The sequence below is a fragment of the Podarcis raffonei genome, chromosome 1 (genome assembly GCF_027172205.1).
Source record: "Podarcis raffonei isolate rPodRaf1 chromosome 1, rPodRaf1.pri, whole genome shotgun sequence".
Classification (NCBI taxonomy): Eukaryota; Metazoa; Chordata; class Lepidosauria; order Squamata; family Lacertidae; genus Podarcis; species Podarcis raffonei.
In genome coordinates this window covers 77,143,633-77,160,785 of record NC_070602.1, presented here as the reverse complement: position 1 = coordinate 77,160,785, position 17,153 = coordinate 77,143,633, and the positions used below count along the sequence as shown (strand labels likewise).

Below are 17,153 nucleotides of genomic sequence, written 5' to 3'. Positions count from 1 at the left end.
TGCATCAAGAGAACTATGATTTGGATTTGCATGATGTGGTATCAGAGATATCATATTCTAGGATTTGGGCTTGAATGGAGGAAAACACCAGCGTGGTAGATCTTCTTACCAAGAGGAAGCAAACACATTTAGCTCAGTAATGGCTCTCCAGGGGTTCAGAAAGAAGTTTTTCCCCCAGTCCTACCTGGAGATGCTGACAACTGAACCTGCGACCTTTCTGCATGAAGAACGTTTGCTGTACTGTTGAGCTATGGCCCTTCCCTGAAGGTTTGTTGTATAAGAGTCTCATTGAGTGCCTTTCCCCAGAGAAATATTTGCTATAGCCTTCTAATCTTAGCCTCTGTACCATTGGTGCTTGTCATGGAAACACTGAAAACTCTGGCTGTACAAAATAGAAGATAAAGAAGAGCTTCTGGTGGATCTCTTGCTCTGGAGCACTATTTAAAGGAGGCCTGGCACATTTAAGATCTCTAAAGCTTTACACTGTGTCCCCTAGCAAGCTAATCTCCAGCAACTCAGTATAATCAGGTAACAATTAACCTTGTGACCAGGCTGAAGCGGGTTTGGCCTCTGTTAATCCAGTTAGTCAAGCATCAAAGAGACAGCTGTGGCTTTGGTTAACATGTAGTACATTTAGTGCAATAAGCATAAAACAGTTTCTTGCCTGAAAGCCACAAAGACAACATGGAAAATGGGGATATGTGATATTTGGTAAAAGGGATCTAACTTTGCTTTAGGTGGGGGTTTTTTGGGGGGGGGGGTTGATGATGATGATGAAAAGCCAGTTGGAAAGAATTAGTGTCCAAAATCTCAGACCAAGATTTTCAAAACTAACTGCTGTGTTCTGTATATCTGTCTCAGGCCTTTTAAATGTTCAGCCTTTTTCTTTTCAGAATATACTTAACACCATTTTATGAATAAATTCAATCTGGAGCAATGTTGTCCAGTTTAGTTTGCATTTAAGACCTGTTGATATCAATGTGAACTTGGGTTGGTATCTGTGACTTGGCTTTGTATCTGTAATAATTGAACCCATTATAGGGATGTTTATCTGTGACTGAAAGAGGAATTTAGTGTACTGACACTGTGAATAAACTTCTGCCTTTGTTGGATCTTTGTTTAAACACCACAGACTGAGTAATGTATACATTTGGTTTGCAGTGTGGCTGTTTCTGGTTCCTGGATACAAACAGTGCCGAAATTAGAAATATACAAACCACCACTTTTCCTGTGCTTTCTGCATAATTACAACAGAGGTTTCTGAAGGCTGCTGTTAATTTTTCAGTTTGATCATAGAATCATAGAATTGGAAGGGACCCCAAGGGTCATCTCATCCAAAACCCTTCAGTGCAGGAATCTTAACTAAAGCATCCACGGCATATGGCTATCCAACCTCCGCTTAAAAACCTCCAAGGAAGAAGAGTCCAACAGCTTCCAACAAAGTTTTTTCTGATGTTTAGTCAGAATTTCTTTTCTTGTAACTTTAAGCCATTGGCTTGCGGACTAGCCTCCAGAGCAGGAATAAACAATCTTGCTCCATCTTCCACCTGACAGTCCTTTAGACATTTGTAGATGGCTGTCATATTTCCTCTCAGTCTCCTCTTATGCAGGCCTAACTCCCTCAACCATTCCTCATAAGGCTTGGATTCCAGACCCTTGATCATCTTGTTCACCCTCCTCTGCACACATTCCAGCCTTGTCAATATCCTTCTTCAATTGTAGTGCCCAGAACTGGACACAGTACTCCAGGTGTGGTCTGACCAAGGCAGAATAGAGGGGTACTTTGACTTCCCTTGATCAGGACACTATACTTCTGTTGATGCAGCCTCGAATAGCATTAGCTTTTTTTGCTGCTGTATCACACTGTTGATTCATGTTAAGCTTGTGGTCCACCAAGACTCCTGGTACTACTGGCAAACCAGGTGTCCCCGTCTTATATTTGTGCAGTTGGTTCTTCCTTGCCAATTGTAGAACCTTAATATTTGTCCCTACTGAAAGTCATTTTGTTAGCTTGGGCCCAGTTCTGCAATCTGTTAAGGTCATATTGATTCCTGATTCTGTCTTCTGCAGCATTGGCTACCCCTCCCAGGTTGGCGTCATCTGCAAATTTGATTAGCACCCCATCAATTCCTTCATTCAAGAAATTTATATAGATGTCGAACAACCACAGGCCCAGGACAGAACCCTGTGGCACCCCACTTGTCATGTTTTTCCAGTTGATGAGGAATCATCAGTGAGCATTCTCTGGGTTTGGTCAGTCAACCAGCTACAAATCCACCTCACAGTTACCTCGTCCAGTCCACATTTTACCACATTTTGCACTGTGTGCAAAAAACAACAACCCTGTATACGTACCGAAGCATAGATTTGGAACTGGAATTTATACCTGAAAACTAAGCTGTTCTCTATTAATCATGAAAACTAATAAAATTAGGAGATCCTATCTCCTTATTTGCTTATTAAGAAGTATTTTGGGATTTATACTGACTGTAGTGTATAGAAATTAATGTTTGTCAGATTTTTAGATGATCATTGCAGACACAATATTTTGATAGGAAACTGAACTCTTAGCCTTAAGCTCTGATTAAAAATCTCCAAGCCTGCACTCACTATTATCCTATTATCACCATAATTATGGATTCTGACTTGAATAGTTAGTTTTATCAACCCATAGATATTAATCATACAGTTGCCATGGACTCATATTCTGAACAGGGAAGACTAAAAAAGGCAATGAACCAATTCAGCGCCAAACCAATTCCTATGTTTTCTGTCTTAGGTAAGGGGCAAATGCTGTTAATTATCTTCCTGAGTGATGACATTACACAATGAACAGTTCCTCTAAAGAGGACTACTGGAGCGCTGTGAGTGTGTAAGTTAATTGTAATGTAAAATCAATTATCGGGAGAGAATTTCATCCAGTACCCTGAGAATGAAGCAGTGAGATCTGTGTATGCAATCCTAAATATGAATACGATTAAAGTCTAAAGTCACCCTGGAATAGTGCAGCATCAAGGAAATGTGCAGAAGAACAGCTTGAGTTAATGTATCATAAATGAATTGCTACCAGACCATTCATTTGGGGCTACTTTTTAGTACTTCTTGCAGGAATGGATTAGTAATATGCCAAAATGTGCCATTAAAATCTGTTCAGCAGCTCACACAAAATGCTTGTCAGGTCCTCAATTATTGTTTCATTATTTCCTTCAGCTTTCCAGATAAAATTTATGAAAGCTTGCCCCCACCCACCTGCTAGTTCAGTGAGTGCATACTTTACTTTGAGAATCCAGGAAATGTGATGTGCCAGTCTCAATGGTGCAAGGAAAAGAAAGCACACACTCAGGAGCACACGGCCATCCTCTCTTATTGGAAGCAGCAAGGAATGTTAGACCAGTAGGCTAGAAAATGGGATAGTAAAGCTAGGAGCCAAATGCTTCTGGGACCTGGGTTGTGAGCACCCAAACAGAATGCCTAGTTGCCACTGGGGGATGTTTGTGTGGCAAAACTTTCTATTTATTATTTTGATAAGCATGAACTAATACACAATTCACGTAAGTGACACATTGTTAATATCACATTTTAGCAGAAATTGTTAATGTTTAATTTTGTGCTTGCAAATTGGTACCGTACTTCAGTTTTCAAAACACTCTACTCTTTATTGTTAAACTCATTAACATATTGTCTATCCCTAACATATACTTTGAAGCTTCAAAGCACATACATTTCAGTAATCCTTGAGTGTCAGCCAGGCACAAAAAATGGCACCCAGACTTTTTGAGGTGCTCGCAAATGGAGAACCTTTAGGTGCAAAATGTGCCTGGCGCCCTGCTAATTTCAAACCCTGCTTTTGACTCTCCACAAGTAGGAATTTAGGGTTTGGTTGCAGGTCTTTCCAGCCCCTCTCCTCTGCTGATTGGAAAACACCCTGAGGTGCTCCTGCAGCCCCCGCTGTCCTGTGCAGCTCTGGAAAAGGCATTTCGCTTCTTCTCCAGCGTGCTCAGCAACATATACCAGATGGTATATGCACACTAGTCTTCTAGCATTACACAGCAGGAAGCATGAGACACCGTAGAGCTAATCTATGTATTTATTTACATACTATGTACAAAGAATTATGGCGTCCTCTCTCATCAGTTCCAGGAGAGAACAGAACAGAAGTAAAAGCAAAAGTACAGTCCAACAGTACCCACAATGGAAGAGAGATAAGGCTGTCTTCCGTTCCCATGGTCTTACCAGACAGGCATGTGAATTACACCAATCACATCTGCAGCATCAGATGCATGAAATACTAACATCCATCTCTGTGGGTGGAGGAGGTGTTAGTGCAGGGAAAGGCTGTGGCTCAGTGTCAGCCTGGATTGGTTAGAGCTTGGTGCTGATAATGCTAAGGTTCCAGGTTCAATCCCCCTATGGGACAGCTGCATATTCCTGCATTGCAGGGGGTTGGACTAGATGATCCTCGGTCCCTTCCAACTCTACGATTCTGTGCTTTGTATCCAAAAGGTCCCAGGTTCAATCTCTTGCATCTCCATGTAAGACTGGGAATGTTCCCTGTTTGAAACCCTGGAGAGCTGTTACCAGTCCATGAGCTGCATGCTCTCGTGTTCTAAGACAAGAGAAGCACTTTCATAGAGTCCTGTGATGTGGTATGGAATCCAGTAGCAAGAGCAGCACTTGCAGTGACTGGGAACCCGGTTCTTCCTCCTCAGATCCATCTTTCCATCCTTTCTTGGCTGGATAGGGGGTTATTTGGGATTATTGTGCATTAGGATGGATGTGCAATGGCTCAGTACTCCAGTACACAGCTCGACATTTATTTATTAAAAATGCACTTGAAACAAATGAAAGTAGTGTATAATAAGTGAAGATGATAATAAATGTCTGTAGAATTGACTGCTAAACATTAATGAGCAGCAGGACTCTGATGACTCTCTAATTGCCAGCATTAGGTAGGGACAAAACACTATTGAGGCATCTGTACCATCCTTACCACAGTTAAAAATGGAAAGTGTAATGCTGGTCGTCAACAAAAAAGGTTTAAAGACTGTCTCAAGGCAAATCTTTAAAAATGCAGTATAAACACTGACAACTGGGAAAGACTGGCCTTCGAGCGCTCCAGTTGGAGAGCAGCCTCTACCAAAGGTGTCATGGGCTTTGAAGACACTCAAACTCAGGGCGCAAGGGAGAAACATGCTAAGAGGAAGGCATGCTTGACAAATCCACACTGTGATCAACTCCCACACGGAAACCAATGTCCCCGCTGTGGAAGGACGTGTGGATCCAGAATTGGCCTCCACAGCCACTTACGGACTCATTGTTAAAACCGTGTTTATGGAAGACCATCTTACTCGGCTACGAGCGATCACCAAAGAGATCACAGTTGTGTAAATTTGAAAATGCCCAAACATAATACAAACCCTCTGCTCTTTTTTATTAACAGTCTGTTGGAATTTTCATTATACAAATAGCTTCAGATAGATTAGCAAACCCCATTACAACAGCATTTGTTGTTATTCCTTTCTATGTAACTTCGCCATTAGTCAGTCCCTTGTCTTAACCCAGCATTTTCCTTCCAAATATTAGAAACAACAGAGAGATATGAAGTGTGTGTAATGAACCATATCTGGCTGGCTGGAGGCTAAAGGTTGCCTAAAAGGAAAAGAGCAACCTGCATTTCCTCTCCCTCACAACCCCCCTCTGTGATTTCCCAGTATCTGAGCAAGTTTGCAGTTTATTAGATTTGCTATAGACTATTTCTCCCCTTCCTATTAATAAGGGCTCATCCACACTCTGATTGTCCCATGCCTAGAAAGCTTAGGTCCTAGAAATTTTCCACTTGTCATGTGCCTTCTAGGCACACAAGTCTGAGAGGTTTTCTCTTTTCCCCATCACTTTCCCCAGGAAAACCCACTCTTTAGCATAGAATTGAAGCAAATGCCAATCCATGGAAAACCTGGTTGACATTTGCTCTGATTCAGTGGTAAGGAGTGAGTTTCCCCAGAAGGAAGTAGTAGGACAGCTGGAAGTGTGGAGTGGACGAGCCTTGAGTCAAATAACTGTGCCAGACTTGAGAGCATGAGGGATGTGAAGCTTTCCAAGTGCCTATGACAAGCCTCTTTGCCACTAATATTGCTTTAAAAAGGAACAAGCAATATCAAAAGCAACATGATGGCCAGAAACAATAACAATGTGAAAAACTTTATGGAATAATTCAAAACATCAAAACTAACAAACTGAAGTCTCTGAAAGGCTCTGAAAGTCCTTAAATAAATCACGGTGCCAGACTTTACCCGGTGGAGAGCAAGCTGTGAAGCTTTGTATAATCAGCAAATGTCCAATTCTGATGTCCAACTCTGAAATCTGCTGAACAATGTTTCCGGATAACAACTACCATTTCGTTGAATTCTTCATCAGCCAATTAGTTCAACACTCGTAAGTAGAAAGATATGTAATTTCTTCATTAACCAATCTTTTTTTGAATGGATATAATGAAAAATACTCTGGAACAGTGCTCATGTGATTACTGATTATTGCTGACTCATATTTTGCAATACAGGGGATTGTTTGTTTACTTAAAAATGAACAAGCCTTGTGACACCATGCCACTGGCAGGTGTCCTAGAATGAAGCATCTGAAGCCAAAATTATACGTTGTATCCGTTTTAAATACCTGGAAGCTTCCTCTATCTATATCTTCCAGGGCATATATCTAAGGCACACTCCTGGTGTGACTGTGATGCAGAGCTGAGTACATGCTGCCAGTGTATCGTGCACTGCTGTGGCGTCTTGAAGCAGGGTGGTAAAGTGCCATGAGGGCTCGTAAGCTGATTGTGCTCGAAAAGTTCCTACTAGCTCTCTGCCACCTTCTGAATGGATCACTGACTCAGCATCTCCAAGGTGCTATTTTGCTGTCTTGTAGGATTAGCAGGTCCAGACATACAGACCCTGCCTGCAGCTTTTAAGAACTTTGGGACAGAGAGGAACTATGCAACTGCAGCATCTCCCTGATAGCAGTTCCTTTTACCTACAAAGTTCTTGGGCTGTAGTTGCACCATGTTGCATGTGGGAGGGAAAGTCAATTGATCTTTGATACTGTGGCCAGATTGTTTGAGAACAGAGGCAGGAGAGGAGATGCCATACGTTCTCTTGCCACCCGGGAGCAAAGGCACGATCTCTTGAATCTGAACTTGGTAATGTCACTGCATAGTTTCTTCCCCTGTGCCTTTCCTGCATTATGTATTTGGTGGCCTTCGTTAAAATGCTGCTGCTGCTGATAATGATGATGGGGGTGTAAACTGTGATGATGGTTTACCCAGGGTGTAAACTGGCCTGTCTTTTTGAACATTCCAGCAGTTGCATCCTGTCCGTAGAAACCTAATAGCCTGGCAACTAGAAATGAATGCAGTATTCTCACCTTGAGTGTTTTTTGCTTTTAGTTCTGCTTGAGTCTCAGGGCCCAACTGAAGTCAGGAGGTCCATGGTTGCATCTCCAGTCTCCCGTCTCCCCCCACAAAAGCTGCTGGGGTCTGATGGGGCTGCAGTACTGGGCCAGGGCTTTCCCCTAGGACTTTTTCTTTTTGGTATCTCAGTTGCTTCCCCAGATATGCTATTTGCAGTGTGGGGATGGGTAGACACAGATAACTGCATCTCTTTTTCTCTGCCCCCTCCCCAATACAGCAAACAGCTTTAATGGGGCAATTCGGATACCTGCACTCCTACAACCAATCAGCATGCTCTGCAGAAGAGGGTCTCCAGCAGGTACCATCTCACTCATCAGGCATTTGGGCACAGGAGTACCTTTTGCCTTTCCCAACATGTCTTTGAAGTGGAGAGCTTTATCCCAGCCTATATCAGTACTAGAGTCGAAACCGTGTTTATATTTAAAAGTGCTCTAATTGCTTTTTTAATTACTATGATATTGTTTACATATGAAATGGTGTAATTGCTTTTATTGCTGATGTTTTTAGTGTTCAATCGCATAAAGGTATTTTATGGGAAATAAAAATAAAAGCAGCAGAATGCCATGGGTGGGAAGGATTTAACCTTCCCCCCCCCCATGAACTCTGCATACTGCTGTCCTAATCTGATTCCACCCCCACCCCCCATTGCTTTTACTTTTAGGAGAGAAATGCAAGCGGTCCAGTTATGCATATCTCAGTGTCACACCAAGATTGACCACTAGAGGGACATTACAGTGACATTTAGGTTGGTCATAATAAAGTGACTTGGGAATTTTTCAAAACTGAAGTGGTAGTTTCACCATTACCCATGAACGCTGATGCAACCAACCCACCTCTTCCTCTGCTTAAGTTTATTTGGCAGATTTGCTTCTGAGAAAAGTTTATTTGGCGTGCAGGGAACTGGCAAATAGCACCCCTGGAGATGACATCCTCCTCCCTGCTGTGAAATAAGGGATAACAAAAAAGATCTGCTGTGTTGCAAACACAGCAACAGAACAGCCCTTCCAGGATAACCGACTGTTTCAATGTTCTTCCTCAGCAAGTAAAACGTCCAAAAGGGTACACAGATTGAAAGCAGAAATTCTCACTGTACAAAATGAAGTCTCTAATATTAGAGATCAGTTACCTGAACCATATGTATCCTGTGTACCCTTTTGGACGTTTTACTTGCTGAGGAAGAACATTGAAACAGTCAGTTATCCTGGAAGGACTGTCCTGTCGCTGTGTTTGGAGCACCAACATCCTTCAGCTCACTCCCTGCAAAACACTGCATAAGACACTTACCTTGGAAGGCATATTGCCTCAAGCTTGAGTGATTCTTCTTGGTGTTATACTAGCCTAAAAATCCCTCACTTTGGGACACTTTCTTAACTTATATTAGTTGGTGTCACCATGTATATATTGTACGTTATCTGATTGTAAATTAAGACATAATTCAGTAGTGATATAAAAGTATTGTACGTATATTATTAGCCCACTGTGTTGCTTTTGGATTGTCAGAGTGAAATAAGGGGTGGCACTTCAGCCCTGTCCTGCTTCACTGACACCACTGGTTATACTGCTTGAATGCAAAGGAGAGTAGGGACCATCATCACTGATTTATAAAAGGAGCCTTAGACTTGTCTGCACCTGGCCGTCTTTGTAGGAGACCTGGAGAAAGAGAGATGAGGGGAAACGAATTGCTTGCTGCCAGTGAGGAACCAGCTGTTTCCCCAGCAATGTTTTTGGGTTAAGAATAAAATGGGGCAGAGGTAATAAAGCTGCAGCAGAACTGATCGCCTGTCCAGTTCAGCCACTGTTGCCCCTCTAATAGAGAAGGGTTAGAGGGAGGAGCAGATGCTGAGCCTGTGGAGATGAGAGCCGATTATCTCAGTGTGTGCAATTCCCTGTTTTGGCAGTTGCCGTTTATGGCACCTGGCCGCTGAACATCTGGCTTTATCGTCTGGTTGTTTTTGGATGAACAGTACCATGCGTTTCCAAAGTCACCTTTGCTTGCCTCTTCCTTCACCCGTTTTCTAGTCTCTGCTAATTCAAGCTGCATCCAAACCCTTTCAGGCCAGATTTAGTTAATCAGATCAACACAATGGTATGTATGGCCTTGTCCTTTTGCTTTGCCCCTGTGGTGGGGAAGCTGCCAGAGTCAGAATTCTGTGCAGGTGCACAAAGACAGAGAGAATGCTTGGTGGTAAGCCATGGTTCAAAAAGCAGGAAACAGCTTTGTGAACCTATGTTCTCTTCTCTCCAAAGCAATTTCAAACTATTTATTCTTGGTGATAGCCAGAGCTTTGTATTTCATAGGCACTAACACAAATGCTGGTTAGCACAAAATAAGTGACTTAGTAACCATGCTTTGTAAACCCACATAACACATTCATATATCTGAGATCTTCTCCCTCACAAACCTGTTCATATATTGAGATCAGCAAACAAAGCCCTTCTGGGTGTATCCCACCCCCTGGTTTCCAGACCACCGGGAGAAGGGTCTTTTTGGTGGTAGCGCCCAGCATATGGAAAAACCTCGTTTTGGAAATATAGCACCCACCGTCCATAGTATGCTTTAAGTGCACGTTAAACACTCATTTGTTTACCCTGGCATTTCCTGATGATTGATATTTACTGAACATGTGCTGCCTACTGAAGATTTGGATTTATTACTAGAATTATTGTGATATGGTTGAACAATAAGTTAGTCTTAATAAGGTTGTACATGACTTTGATGTATAAAAAATGTTTTGAAATATTTTTTAAAAACACAGGAAACGAACATGCCAGGAAGAAGCCTAAAACGCATCTCTCTAATATCTAGTTTTCTATCTGGAAGAAATAGTTTTCTGTGGAGGAGCAATTGGTCTTCTGAAACCCACAACTGCAGTCTGAATGAAATAGTGCTAGGCACAGGTTTATTACCTCAGAGAAGAACTAGGCCTATACCATTTTTACTTTCCCATTTAAGAGGATAGCATAAGGATTTTAAAGTAGAATGAGAAAGGCAGATAATGACTTGACCAAATGGCCTGTTAACAGTTTTAAGAGTGTAGGAAAGAATATGTAATTTAATAAGGAAGGGAGTGTGAAGGTGAGATTAAAACTACAATAGCTCTATCAAGTGAACCAATTATAGAACTTAATGTAACCCTATTGTGTTTTTTATTTTATCAGATGCGGGTCAAATTAGATCCCATTTCTCTTTTACAAATCCCAAGAAAAGAGTCCAGTCTTTGCCAAGTACTTTTCTAAAAATGTTGACTATAAATGAATTTGGCAGCTGTGGGTATTTCATGATAGGCAAGCTGGAATGTGGGTAAGTCTGTTATTTGCTGAGAAGAAAGAAACAATGCAATGATTAAAAAGAGAGAATGAAGATTTATACTTCAAGCACATTAATTTTTTCACACCCCTGCCCATTTTCTTGCTTAATTCTCTTGGACTGGTTTCCAGAAAAGCAAGGAGCGAGACCAGATTTCCTGCTTTAGGCAGTTTTCTCTTCAGCTGCTTGTTTGTTGGCTGTACACTATAAGTCAGTGGTGGGGAACCTGTGACTCTCCAGATGCTCATGGTCCCTCCAACCCCAGCTGCATGGACCATGGCCAGGTGCGATGGGAGTTCAACATGGCTTGGAAGGCCACAGGTTCTCCACTCATGCTACAAATGAACAAACTGCATTGGGCTTTGCTACTGAGGCTCCATAATTATACATGCCCCAAACTTTTGGGCTCAGCCTGCAGGCTTCACTTCTAGACCCACACTACACTTTGCCTTTAAGCACTGCCCAGGTTCCAGCAGTTTTTATTGCAAGGATTTCCAAGCCTAGGGCTGCAATGGTAAGGATATAAAGATCTCTGGGACTGAGCTGTCAAGATTTCGCTTCTCCTTTTGGGTGCAGAAAGTTTCCTATAAGCAGCATTTTATTGCTTTGATGGTTTACAACTGATAATGAGCACCAGAAAATGATGAGTTTGGACATGGGAAACACTAAGCTGAAACCTCAGTTCAGCAAAGGAAAGTTCATGAGATGGTTCTGGGCACATGACATGTGCAAAGTCTAACCTACTTCATGCTGAGTTACCTTGGGACATATTTTTTGGTCATTTCTTTTAGCACAAACTGCACACCACCTTACATTTACCAGTGCTTTAATTAAAAGTTCAAAATACTTTTGAAATCGTTTTCAAAGCTGGCTTTGGAAATTCTGAACTTCTAATAAGAGTGAGCATCAAAGCAGCCTCTTTCACTTAGGTTCTCCTAGCAAGAACATATTCTGGAAATGTGAGGAGTCTATAGAATGAGTACTTTTTCTTTCCTTTCCTTTTTTGCAAACTGATGTAGAAATGTGGAGAACCAGACTTGGGGTGAAGTGCAAGTAATACATACATTAATAATAATGATTTATAACAGTAATTAAACTTAGAAACTGAGAAACGCCCCCCCCAAACTAACATATTTGCCCATTCTCTCCTTGATGCACTGCCTCCCTCTTTTGCCCTGACAGAAAGCAAGGGAGCAGCACAACGCCAAGCCTAACATGTGCACAGCAACTGCCTCCCACAGAAGGGCCTTCCCCAACCTGGCACTTTCCAGATGTTTGGGACTGCAATTCCCATCAGCCCCAGGCTAAGAAAATGCAGTCCAAACCAGGTTGAGGAAGGCTGCCATAGAAATTTGGTTTATTGGTGAAGTAAAGGGGAAGTTCTCCATTCCCTAAAGCTCTTCTACACAGACCAAAACTTTTATCTAACAATATGGTTTTAAAAACAAATTTTTACATTACAGAACAAGTAAAAACTATATCAACCAAACCACACTTTTGTCTTGGCTCCATTAATTCTTTTAATTTGACAGAGACCTGTGTGTTCCAGACAAGCAGTTGTGCTATGTGCGTGTAGCAAACCTGGGGGTCTCTTACGTTACCTGCAAATGTGTGGGAAGCTGATGAGGCTATGCAGAACATTAACCTTCTCCTAGCCTGACCCTGAAGTCAGTTTGAAAGTTAAGGGATAAGGAAGCTGTAGCCCAAAAGGTGCGAATAATCCACCTGCGCTAACGTCATTGCAGCGGGAGATATATAGTAACGGCAGAGCAAGGATTAGCTGACATTAGTGCAGGGTTTTGTGACTTATTTTCTTTCTAGGACAATCCCAGATTTTGCAGACGTGTTTGAGATCTATTAATACGCATTAAGGTGAAAAAGGAAGGTTCTGCGATGCTGTTATCTTATGAAGAGGTGATGCTTTGGGGCTCACCGTTGGTTGCTTGGTTACAAAGGAAGTATTGTGCCACTGCAGCTGATCTTGGGTTGGGGGCAGGGAGCTAAAGAGCCATTGCATTAGACTCTCTCTGCACCCGAGTGTATCAATGGCCTCCTGTACCCCTGTCAGGACAAATCTCCCCCATTCTGATGTAAAGCAAGTGAGATATGCAGTGGTTTATATACCCCAAGGCAAGGTTGCATTTTGCTGGAATGGCACCTGTCCGGAGCTAAGAAGGTTGCTACCTAGAGATTTGCTTTACATCTTTAAAGCTAATGGTCAAACAGGAAGCAGTACTACAGCCATGGCTACTCTCTGAAAGAGTCCCTTCCCCTTTGTTTCCCTCCCATTCCTTTCACCCACCCCTTCCCTTGCATTAAGTAGGACTTGTGGGTATGATGGACAGTGGGCATGGGGTGCCAAATGAAAGGATTGAGCAAGGAACGTGCAGGAGAAGTTACTTTCACCTCTCACTTTATTGGTAGTGTTAAAGCTGCAGCTCAGAAATCCTGGTTGCACTCTGGCGACCTCTAGTCAACCATTGAGGAGGACTTTCTTGGAGAAAAGTAGCAGAGGCAAGCTTAGAATCTCTTGAGGATATGGGGAGGCATCTTAGTCATGGCTGGTGCTGTGAGAACTCCCTCTCAGCTGATGCTCTCTCTCTGTCTTCAGTTTCAGGGAGGTGTGTGGTCCTTGAGCACAGTCCTGTGCGATGCCTTGATGACCATGGATGTGATGCTGTGCACAGCTTCCATTTTCAACCTCTGCGCAATCAGCGTTGATCGGTAAGCTCCTTTGCCTGCCTTGGATTTCAGCTTTTGGGATTTTCCCAGCTTCATTATATTCCTGTCCACCACTATCCACACATTCATGTGTTCACATCCCAACACTTGAACAGCTTCCAGCTGGATTTGAGTTTCATTCATAAACAACAACACATGAACTGCAGTAGGGGCCTCAGAAGGCGTTTGGAATAACTTGCCATCCTATAATAATACAGTTTGGATACATACCATCACTTTCAGATTAAAAACCTCCTTGTCCCCAGGGTACAACTGATGAGGTAGCTTCAAGAGTGGAGGTCTGATATATTTTGGAGCATTTTCAAATCCTTAGATCGATCAAGACAATCCAGAGTTCTGGCACTGTGTATTCTGAACTGGATATATCCTGGTCTGTCTACCCCAGTAGTCTTCAGCCTTTTCAGATCCAGGACTCACATTTAACCCAAACATGTATTTGGGGACCCATTTCTTTTTCTTTTTACCCATGTATTTGTATGATGGTGTTGCTACTGCTGCAGCCCATCTTGGATTATGCCATGTCCCGGCAATGGGTCCCAATCCACCAGTTAAACCAGTGATCTATCCAATAGGGAATAGGGTCCCCTGTCTGAGCTGGTTGAGATCTTGGTGCTGAAGCTTGATCCCGTACGGTTGGTGCTGGTGTCAGTTGTGCTGGCTGTTGAGCTGGCTGGTCTGATACAATTGCACCACTTTATGTCTCTTCCACAGATTTCACAAATGGAAAGAAGGAATTTGAGTCCTGTGAAAGCAAAAGCCTTTGTTCAGTAGAACTGTTCCCTAGACTGCTGGCTGTCAACCAAGCTTGTGCTGAGCCTGCATCTGTCCGTATTACCTCTGGACCACAGAACTCCTGTCTAAAGACTGAAAAGCTATAATTTTGTTGAACTAGTATACAACTATTCCATTAGCAAATATGCCCTGTTCAGAAGTCATTTTAGGTCATTGATGGATACAGATTTCCCAGTGTTAATTTACTGTTTTGTTTGGCGGTCCACTTGAAAATAGTTTTAGCAAATTATTTATAATATATATTCCTTGATATATATTATAAATTGGTCCAGCACATGCTGGTTTGTTTGTTTTTTAATCAGTTTCAACAGTCCAACATGCAGCTTTGATCCATTCAAGGCAGCTAGTTCCTGATCACATAGGGAAACTTGAAAAACAATCAGCCAAACACACATAGAATCCCCCATCAGATCTCCCACTCAATAAGTGACAGGCTGGTGTGGTGCTGTCAAGGATGTTGTGGCATAGGCCTAGTGCCCAGGGACCTTCTTTCCTTTCCATCTGTTCTTTCAGTGTGTGGAGGGATAACATCTGAAAGGGGCTTCTCTAGGTGATCATAAGCTTGGACTGTGCTGACTGGGGTTGATGTTCAACAACATCAGGAAGGCAACAGGTTGGGGCAAGCTACAACAGGCAATGGGGACTAGTGGGTACAGACAAAGACTTCAAAGAAAAGGTGGGTTTTGAAGGAAGTAAGATGTTCTAGGAAACACTTCCCAACATAAGGGCAGCAAGGGAGAAAACAAATTTCAGGGAATAGATTGATGGGAGCAGGAGAAACATTCAGGGATATGTTTGATATAAGAACAGATTAATGAAGCAAAAGCTGTTTACCTCTGACAGTGTGTGTGTGCATTCATACATCCTGGCTGGATTCCTAGAGCTTGGATAGCCAACTTGGTGCCCCCATATGCTGTTGGACTCCCCTAATCTCCCACCAACATTCCCAGCAGTCAGAAGTGATGGGAGTTGGAGTCAACAGCAACAACTATGTTGGCCACCTGATGGTAGAGATTGAGATGCTGTAGGCCATCCACTCCCACAAGACTACTCCCAGCTTCACCTTCTTCTTTGTCATTCCAGGTTCATTGCTGTCTCCATCCCACTGAACTATAACCGGCGGCAAATTGACCTGAGGCAGCTGGTCCTCATCTCCACCACATGGATCTTTGCTTTTGCTGTGGCCTCCCCGGTCATCTTTGGCCTCAACAATGTTCCAGACCGGGACCCTACATTGTGTCAGCTGGAGGATAACAACTACATTGTGTACTCTTCTATTTGCTCCTTCTTCATTCCTTGCCCTGTCATGCTGGTCCTGTACTGTGCCATGTTCCAGGGACTTAGGCGTTGGGAGGAAGCCCGGAAGGCCAAACTGAAGAGCAGCATCTACTTGGGCAACAGGCCACTGTATTGTCCGCCACCTGTCATTGAGAGGAACCAGGCTGAGGTCAAGTTGGAGGAGCGCAACCGATATACTTGCTCCGAGTGCTCTTTTCCCAGGGACTACGTGACCAATGGGATTCAGACTGTGTCCTACCCACACCTCAGATACCCACCACATAAAGGACTCAAAAGGAAGCAGGCAAAGATCAATGGCAGAGAGAGGAAAGCTATGAAGGTGCTGCCGGTTGTGGTTGGTGAGTATTCAATGCTCAGTGGTTATTTAATAGGACTGAGAAGCAACAGGGATCAGATACAATTTAGAAGGCTCGTATTAACAGAAATGGGAAGCAGGCAGTAACCAGTTGTGGGATTTGGGATTCTAATATGCAGACCATAGGGCACATCTACCCTAATTTTCTTTACTCTTGTTGTCTCTCTTCACCTCACAGTGCTGATAGCTGGTTAAACAAAAGCACCAAATTGATGGGATTGGGTGTTGCTTATCTAAGTAGCTGTGTCAGACTGGGTCCTTTGTATGTCTCCCTACACGACCACATGCAGCAGAGTCAGGTTCATTAGGGCAAATGGGGCATTGCCCCACCTATCTCAGTCTGACTTCAGCTAGCCCCTCCCTTTCTAGAGTTCCCAGGGATGAGGAATTGATTGTTAAGCCATCCTGGAAATTGTGAGCGGAATAGCAAGGACTTCTAACAACTCTCAGCACCCTTAAGAAACTGGGATTCCCAGGATTCTTAAGAGGAAACTATGACTATTTAAAGTGGTGTTATACTGATTTAAATGGGTTGACTGTGAATTGTGCAACAGGAGATCAAACCAAGGCTTGTTTCTTCAGAGTTTTTTTTTTGTTTCCCAGCAGCTCTTGCTATATTCCTTTGTAGCTTGAGGTGAGTTTGGGGGCGGGGTAGCCAAAAAAAACCCCCAAAATGCTGTTAAGGTAAGGTGCTGGGTTCACATGTAGCACCAAGCCATAATTAAAACACAGTTCATAAACCAACAATAACACACACAGCAAGGTTTGTACATATCACTAAGCCATGGTTTGATAAAATATAGTTTAATAAGCCATGGTTTAGCATAATGTGCAAATTAGACAAAAAGGGGGACGCTTTTGTGGGCACCTTTCAGAGAACATTTCAGTTTCTCTAAAACACCTTTTTCCACATAATAGTGGAAATCCACTTGAATCTTAATCTAACTCTTCCTCCTGTTGGAAGATTTTGAAAAATATATATGACACACCTTTTGCTGCTGGATGTCTTGTTACAGGGATGAGGAACCTTTGGCCTTCCAGATGTTGTTGGACTACAACTCCCATTATCTCTGACCATTGACCATGCTGTTGGGAGTTGGAGTCCAACAGCATCTGGAGGGCCAATGGTTCCCCAGCATTGTCCTGTTAGAACTGGCCTATGTGGCAGAGCAGTGCACAGCATAACTTTGTTGCTACAA

At 42.8% G+C, this 17,153-nt stretch overlaps 1 protein-coding gene across 1 annotated transcript in view; it reads left to right on the top strand.

Annotated features, from left to right (window-relative positions):
• The window catches only part of DRD4 (dopamine receptor D4), a 34,906-nt gene that overhangs the window by 12,650 nt on the left and 5,103 nt on the right, over positions 1–17,153 (top strand). Inside the window, exons 2-3 of the mRNA XM_053395021.1 lie at positions 13,378–13,490; positions 15,384–15,937. Coding sequence (XP_053250996.1) covers positions 13,378–13,490; positions 15,384–15,937 — 667 coding nt within the window. The remainder of the gene's footprint in view (positions 1–13,377; positions 13,491–15,383; positions 15,938–17,153) is intronic.